Source organism: Mesitornis unicolor, unplaced genomic scaffold (assembly GCF_000695765.1).
Source record: "Mesitornis unicolor isolate BGI_N332 unplaced genomic scaffold, ASM69576v1 scaffold44059, whole genome shotgun sequence".
In the NCBI taxonomy this organism is placed as follows: Eukaryota; Metazoa; Chordata; class Aves; order Mesitornithiformes; family Mesitornithidae; genus Mesitornis; species Mesitornis unicolor.
The window spans coordinates 1-8,299 of NW_010208717.1; the positions used below are offsets into that span (position 1 = coordinate 1).

Sequence of the window (8,299 nt, forward strand, 5' to 3'; positions counted from 1 at the left end):
GCCTCTCCACCCCCTGCCCCTGCCATCCCTCCAAAGGAAGAGGCACCTGAGCCCGTGGAGAAGAAAGACTTGGAGCTGGAGAAAGAAGCTGCTGGTCCCTATCAGGCCTTGTTCCCAGGTAAGAAGAGCCCTGCTTTGGCAGAGTCCCGTTGTGTTTGTGCCTGCCTCCCTTTTTCTCCTCAGCTCTTTCCTGCTTCCATCCCTTCCCCTAGACAAAACCACGTAGCTCCTCTAAAAGGCAGGGGAGAGGCGAGGACCAGGGGTGGTGTGATGGACTCGGACCAGTGCCTGGGTTTTAGGGGCACCTGGGGCTGTGGGCTGTCTTCTTCCCTTCGGCCGAGCCTGGGTTGTTTCCTCCAGGGATAAAGTCTCATTAGGAGAAGGATGCAGGAGGCAGATCGCTCTGCGGTTTTGGGAGAGTGTGGAAAGGTGCAGGAGAGACCTTTGAGGTGCTGATGCCTGTGGCAGCTTGGCCAGGAGAGAGGTGCCCAAAGCAGCCACTGCTTGAGAATAGGAAGAGATGAAGGGAGCCCACTGCAGTGCCTTAGGGAGGTGCTTTGGAGACCCAGCCGTTACACAGCCTGTGCCTTCTGATGTCTTGCAGAGATTCCCCCAGGATATCCATTCCAGTCCCTGCCTCCCTCATTCGGAAGACACTATCCCTACCTCCTCCAGCCCACCGCAGCATCTGATGCGGATGGCCTGGCTCCTGACGTCCCACTGCCCGCCGAAGGCTCTGAGCACATGGAGCTTTCCCCAGAGGTCAAACCCATCCACCTGTCTCCGTCCAAAATGCTGGAGCCCATCCAAGCAGCAGCAGAAGAGGAGTCCTTGGAAGAGAGGGTGAAATCAGAGGTGCAGATAGAGGAAAACCAAGAAGACATCTGCGAGCAGGACATGGGGACAATGAACATCGCCACCTCCGCAGCCGTCCCAGTGCAGAATGTGGACAATTGCAACCTCCTGCTGCACCAAGGGGAAGCCCTGGGTGCAATGGAGCAGGACCAGGAAGACCTCCAGAGCTGCCCACCTCCTTACCAGGTTCCGGCCTGCCCTGCAGAAGCAGAGGCTCAGGCCGAGAGTGGGAGCGGAGCAGAAACCTGCTCGGTGCACATGGACTACGATGGTTCGCTGGTGCACACAGAGGCCAAGCCACCTGAGATAGACCTGACGCCCCAGCGGGAGGAGGCCTCTGTAGCCATGGACCTGCAGAGCGCTGATGTGCCCCGGGGGAGGGAGTTTCCCACCCTTGCCCCTGAGGAGGAGGTGGAGGAGGAAGAACAGGGGACAGAGATCCCTTCCTACACAGAAGAGGCAATCTCTTGCCAAATCCCAGCTCTGGACATCAAGCCGGGCGACCCACTGGCTGGGATGAACGCCTTGGTGGCTGCTACAGAAATGCCTCAGGCTTGTTCCTTGTTGACTACCAGCAGCATCACTCCGTCCCAGGTGAAGGTAGAGGTGTTACCTGAGCAGGCCTTGGAACACTCCTTCCTGCAGGGGATCACTTTGCTGAGTGAAATTGCAGAGATGGAGCTGGAGAAGCGGAAGCAAGAAATGCAAAGTAAGTTGTGAGCGTGCAGCCTGGCCAGCTTGGGTCTCCTTGCATACGGCCCTGGTGCTTTCTGCAAGAGCAGAGGAACAGAGCGAAATCTCTTGCAACCTCTGCTGGGCAGTGAGGAGAGCATTGCCCTAAATTGCAGGAACAGCTGGCACTTTGGATGGGGTCGGAGCAGGGGTTTTGTTGCAGTAGGGCTGAGCTACGTGTAGCTTTTGTACTGCTCGCCCATTCCAAAGGCCCTCGCCGTGTCTAGACAGTTTGTGGTGTGCGTAGCGGAAACGGAGCCCCACTTACTGCGAGCTGCCAGGGTAACACCCTTCTGGCAGGCACCGAGTCTGCAGTTTGTTGGGGCTTGGCACAAGAGGCCCCCGTAGCTCCAGATGATGCTTTCCAAGAGCTTGGCAGGTCCTGAGAAGATCTCACCTTCCAGTAACTTCCTGAGGCGAGACGTGATGGGAACTGCCAGTTGCACCATGGCTGGGTACAACAGGAGATCTCAGGTGGGGGCCAAGGGTGGCTGGGAGGCTACTGGAGCTGTCATGGTGCAGGAAGGGACATCAGCCTCACCTGGTGCCTGCTGGAGGAGCAGTGGTGGAGCGTGAACCTCTATAGCTTTGTTTTTCTGCCCCTAGCAGGTCCAGAGAGTTTCCCTGTCCGGCCAACGCTGGAGAGTTTGCTGGCTGCCAGCACCCACATGCTCATGGAAGTACTTTCCACCCCCTTCATGGAAAGTCTGAAAACCATCCGGCTGCCTCGAGAGCTGAATCCCAACAAAAAGTACAGCTGGATGCAGAAGAAAGATGAACCCGTAAGTAGCTCTTAGTGTGGCTGAGCCCAAAAAGCCACGGTGCATCCACTCACTGCAATTTGCTGCCCTTCTGTGTTCAGCAACACGAGCCGGCGCTTCCCTTGCGTCGCGTTCGTCGCTGCGCAGGAATCGGTGTGGTGCGATTTAGCTCCCTCCCTCGTTTGTGAATCGACACCATTGATCTCAGCGGGACCCTCGGCAGCCCTAGAAGCCGTGTTTGTAATACAAAGCCAGCGGGAACTCGCGTGTTACTGCTTTGGCAGGGGGGGATAAATGAAGATAGTGGCAGGAGGCTTCTTCCTTGGTTTTTTTTCTTTGCTGACTCTTCCCCATGGGAGAGGCTGACAAATTATTTTGTACCCAGCAAGTGAGTGTTCCAAGACAGAGAATATTTTGATCTGTCTTTTTAAGCGAGGGAAAAAGAGGCGCCGTGGGGGTATTTTATCCTCCTGCAGGTTCTTTCTCAGGGTTGCTCTCCCTCAAAGCTGATACCATCCCATGCGTGAGCCACAGAACATCTTTCCTTGGCTGCTTTTGCTCGGGTAGCGCTCTAGGGCTGTGCTCGTTGTGGGTGAGGGTGCTCTGGCCCACTGTAAGCATGGAGGGCTTCCAAATTTTGGCCACTGCAAGGATACCCCAGTGTGCACCGCCCCATCTAGGCTGAGTCTTGGATGTGTCCTGACCTCTTCACCCCACTTTCCTCCTCCCCACCCCAGATGTACTCCATCAAATCGGCCATCGAGAACATGGATGCGATGGAGCTGGACTACAGGATGAGGCTGGCGGAGCTGCAGCGCCGGTACAAGGAGAAGCAGCGGGAGCTGGTGAAGCTGCAGCGCCGCAGGGACTCCGAGTAAGTCGCAGGCTGCTCACTCGGTCTCTTCTTTTCCAGCTGGGCACTCTCACTGCCTCTCGGTCCGGGAGAGGAAGCAGCCCTCCATCCCTCCCTGTCTCCTCTCCTCTCCTCCTGGTCCGGCCCGCCAGAGCTTTGCACAACACACTCCTAGGCTATGTGTCACGACAACCCCATCCCTGGTGAATGCAGCTGGGAGACCGTGTTAGAGACAACCTTGGCTTCAGCAGCTCAGTTTAGCAGTTTGGTGACAGGCGAAGGTTCTGGGTTGGCTCCTGTTCTTGCTTGCTTTCTTTTAATTTTTTTCCCCCTTTTTCTTCTTTTTGGACTTGTTTTGTTTTATTTTTCCTGTTTGTTTTGCTTTTTTGGTTGCAAAATTTGCTTTTGCCTTTTTTTTTTTTGTGTTTGCTTTGCCTTTTTTTTTTTTGTTGCCTTGGTTAACAGTGAAGCGTGTGGTTTTTTTAAAGGGAAAAGCATGACGAGAAAAGTAGAAGCTTGGCGAGAAGAGGCCCTGGAAGGCCCAGGAAGAGGAAACTTGGATCAAGCGCTCTGTCACCCATTAAGGAGAGAGGGAAGAGTGACAGCAAGAGTGGAAAGTAAGGCTGGAATTTGGGGAAGATGGGAAAATGGCAGGGTCGCTGCACCAGGGTCTTATTTGGGGAGAGCAGCGGGGGCTCGCCGTGGTGTTGTGTTGGCAGCCGGGCCCTGGCAGCGGCGGTGTTGTGGACGCGTGTCCTTGCGGTGGGAACGCGGTGCCGGCCTCCTCCCTCCCCGCTGATCGGACACATGTCTGCGGTGCTGGGTGCAATTAGGACAGGCGGAGTTGAGTGGTGATGAGGTGACACGGAGCGGTCGGCTGGGCAGGGACCTGTAGGCGAGCTCTTGGTGTCGGGAAGCGCGGCCTCGCGTGTTTTCAGGAGTGTGCAGAGCTGATTGCAGGGATGCTGGTATCAAAAATGGGAAGGACGGGGCTGCTCCGGGTTGTCTGCTTTGTAGGTCCTTTCTCTTGTGTTTCTGCTGTCTTCATCTCCTATTCCCTCAGTCAGTGGGAGTTGGTTTTGCCTGACCTCTTTCACGTCCGGATCATTTTCTCTTCTGCCTTTTTTCTGTGTTGCAAGTCCAAGTGCTCTTGTTCGGATGCCTGCATCTCACCACCGTTGGCCATCTAACCATCCAGATGGCCAAGTCCCTCCAATGAGAAGGCACCTCTGAGCTGCCTCTCTTTGTGCTATATATTTTTGCAAATCTCCTTTCAAGACCACAAATTTGATTCAGGTGCCCAGCTCCCACTGACCACGTGCCTCTGAAAACCTCTCTTCTCGGTGGCTCTGTGTTTTGCTCCTCTTGTTTGGGGGTCGGATCAGGCTGGAGGCATCCGGAGGTGGCTTGAGTTGTGCGTGTGTGCATGCATGAGTGTTGGGTGTGCATGTCCCTACAGCTTGGCATGGGAGGTGGAGATGCAGCCTCAGCCATCATCCAGGGCCTGAGGTGTTGGCTTGTCTGTCTGCGGAGGTCAGCGGAGGACGGAGGGGAGGGGAAACGCCTGGAAGCTGAGGAGGCTGCCCCGTGTCGCTGGCTTTGTGGTGGTGGTGTGACCTCGGCCAGCTTAGTGTGAAGGAGACGGTGGATGAGAGCTTTGAATGGAGGCTTCTAGGGGTCTTGTGTTGACTGATCTCTCCATACACCAGTTAGTTCAGCTGGGGAGCAGTGAAAGATGTTCCTGTAGTCTCACCTACTTTACTTTTTGTTTTTTTATTTTTATTATTTATTTACCTCTCCTTTCCCCTCCACATCCTGAAGCGAGACCGAAGACACAGACTACAAATGCCTCTTGCAGAGGGGCCAGGCTTGTAAAGCCAACTGTCTGTCCTTTGAGCAAATCAGTCCCTGCAGTGGCCTTGTCCCTCCATGTCGCCCTGTGTGGTGGCTTCTTACCACCTCCTTGCTCATTCCTGAGCAACCAGAGCAAGCGTCCATGAAAGTAGAGGTGAGAAAAGACCGACAGGGCCAGCTGAGCTGTCTGTCCCCCTCTCTGCTGCTCTGTACCACATCAGGCACACTTTTCGGTGGCTGTCACTCAAGATACCAATGATTTCCTTTCAGAGACCACCTTGAAAGTGTCTGATTTCAGGCGTCCTCATCTGTGCTGGTGGCCACAAGTATGCAAGAAGGGCTTCTTGGCTCTCCTCTTTGGTGGAAAATCCTTGTCCAAACTGCTTCAGAGTGGACTTGGCTCCTGTTGAGGATCCCCCACTGTCCTAGGAGGCATTTAACCTCACTTTTGATCTTGATGGGGGTCACAGGGAGGAAAGGCACCCCCCTTGACCTATCCTATGCTTGGCTTGCAGACTGAGTAAGTCCTTGTTGCTCTCCGAAGACTCCGAGACTGGCGAGGGCATGAAGAAGAGGCACAAAGGGGCCCTCCCGGAGGAGGACGAGGATGTGGAGAGCGGCAGTGGCAAGATGAAAGGGAGGAACCAGAGCTGGGAAGAGCACGACACGGCTCCCAACTTCTCAAATGAGGTCAGTGCCCTCATGGGGAACGTGGAGCCACAGGCCAAAAGCAGATCTCTTTCCTGCCTTGCTGGTGTTGGCTTGCACTGGATAACTCCTCCTTCTCTTAGAGCACTTGCTCGCAGTTCATGTGCGTTTAGAAGCTCTTCATGAGAAGACTGCGCAGCGCAGAGGTGTTTGCGAAGGCCAACGCTGCCTCGTGAAGGTTGGACCTCTTTGGTAGGCAGCAGAAAGGCAAGCTTGCAGTGTTACTCTGAATCCAGAGCAGTGCTTGTTTTACCCCTTTGCCTGTCCGTATAGTGAAAGGAAATGGATTTCCTGAAGGGAGAGGGATGAAAGGCAGTGCAGCCTCGCTATTTTAAATGCAGGGTTTTCTTCTGCGCCTTTGGAGGCAATGAAGTATTTACTAGAGCTTAAAGTCGCTGATGAAATCCAAAATGCATACAGGCGGAGTACAGAGTTACAGCTGCTGTTATCTAGCTGTAGCACATGTAAAGTATATTTACTTTTTTTCAAGAAGCAAGGAAATGCTGAAAAGGGTGTAACAGCACTGGCTGTAATGCAGTGGCACTGATGCACTTGCTGAGAGTCTTTTTGGCATCTCAGCCTCTGGAGCTGGTTGATTAGGTGGAAATCCATATTTATTTGGCTGGAGTTTTGGGTAAAGAAGATTTTTAATCCTTGTGATTTAGAGAAAAGCTTGTAAAACCAACCCAAACATATCCTAAAAACCAGAAGGTGTCCACAGAAAAGAACTCCAAATCGTGTTGTTCTGTGAACATACTTCATTTGGAAGAAAATCCAATTTTTCTAAGTTAATCTTGCAATTTTGTAGTGCTCGGTAAGGGTAAAGCTGTGCTCTTTGCTGACATTTCCCTCTTCTTCCTCCCTAGCACCACCATGGTGGGTTATGGCAACTGGGGCTTTAGGCCGTCGTTTTGAGGTGTTATTAACTGATGTGCATGAGAGACTGTTATGAAGTAAAGTTCCTCAGGTCTGCCATACCTGCTCTGTATTCACCTGTGTCTCTTCCCTTCACCTCAGCAGTTAAAGCTCAAAAAGAAGAAGGTGCCATCGGATCAGGAGCAACTGGCCAGCAAGCTTGACAAGGCCCTGTCGCTCACCAAACAGGACAAGCTCAAATCCCCCTTCAAGTTTGCTGACAGCTCTGGAGGGAAGCCGAAAACCAGTGGAGGTGGCAGCAGGTACCTCCCAGCCCATGAGGCTCTGCCAAGCAAGGAGGAAAAGAAAAGCCTGGCCAAGAACCTGGGCCTGTCGCTGAAAGCCACCAAGGAAGGTAAAAACAAAGTGGCTGCCAAAATGAAGAAGATGGAGGTGGGGTTAAAAGTCAAAAATCAGCTCAAAGTGTCCCATTCACCAGCAATATCAGAAGTTAGCAGCTACTCCTATAGTAAGTAACCCCTCATTTATCTCTTCTTAGTGTAATCTGTTGTGGGGGCTTGTGGTGGGGGTTTCTGGTACATTGAAAGGGAGTCTTGGAGATGGGTCTGGTTTTGCTCACGAGTGAAAGGTGGCCTCCTCCTTGGTTAATCAATGCTGCGGCATCTTTGGGTTAGCATGAGTTGTCTGAGAGGTAGCCAGTATCAGTGCATCTCTTCCTGGCCTGTGTTGTACTGATCGTCAGTGGGGAAAAGCGCTTTAAAGAAGTTGACCCATGTTCTTGCTTTTGGCGGGAGTAGACACTCTCCTGCTACCCGTCAGATGAGTACTGGTAGCCTCTGCTCCAGGAGGTGGTTGACTTTTGGAGTCCTTGGTGACTTGGGTAGGAGTGGTCTCAGGATTATGCCATGGAGAAGGCAAAGGCTGCCAGGGGGCATTGATGTCCGTGAGCACCCTCCTGCCCTTCAGTGCTGGGGCTTGCTGGCTGTGCTCAAGCCTTCCCATCTGTCTCACAGAATCACAGAATATCAGGAGTTGGAAGGGACCTCAAAAGATCATCCAGTCCAACCCCTGCCAGAGCAGGATCACCAGACCAGGTCACACAGGAACACGGCCAGGCGGGTTTTGAATGTCTGCAGAGAAGGAGACTCCACAACCTCTCTGGGCAGCCTGTTCCAGTGCTGCGTAACCCTTACAGTGAAAAAGTTTTTCCTCATGTTCAAGTTGAACCTCCTATGCTCCAGCTTGCTCCCATTGCCCCTTGTCCTGGCATTTGCTATCACTGAGAAGACCCTGGCTTCTTCCTCCTGACACTCGCCCTTTACAGATTGATAACCATGAATGAGGGCACCCCTCAGTCTCCTCCAAGCTAAAGAGACCCAGCTCCCTCAGCCGCTCCTCATAAGGGAGATGCTCCACTCCCTCAATTCATCTCAACCCCAGCATCCCAATTGCCATTTCTGAACCCAGAATGCACCCCAGGCAAAGGTTCCTGCAGCCGAGCAGAGCTGGGGACCTCTGTTACAGAAGAAAAAAGCTGAATTGCAGAGAGGGTTGGGAATGCAGCAGAACCAGAGGTAGGAGAGTCTTTAATGGTTTGAGCAGACCATGTGAGGGACTTGGAGTTGATGGTCTGAGGCCTGGTTGTGTAATTGTCTTAGCT

At 53.2% G+C, this 8,299-nt stretch overlaps 1 protein-coding gene across 1 annotated transcript; it reads left to right on the forward strand.

The window, feature by feature from the left end:
* Window positions 1-604: 604 nt before the first annotated feature.
* LOC104547046 (trinucleotide repeat-containing gene 18 protein-like) lies at window positions 605-7,155 on the forward strand (the record flags this gene model as incomplete). The annotated part of the gene is made up of 6 exons (XM_010192597.1): window positions 605-1,564; window positions 2,197-2,369; window positions 3,086-3,222; window positions 3,690-3,818; window positions 5,571-5,745; window positions 6,784-7,155. Coding segments are annotated over 6 exons (1,946 nt in total), but the record flags the coding sequence as incomplete, so codon positions are not given.
* Between the last annotated feature and the right edge of the window lie 1,144 nt (window positions 7,156-8,299).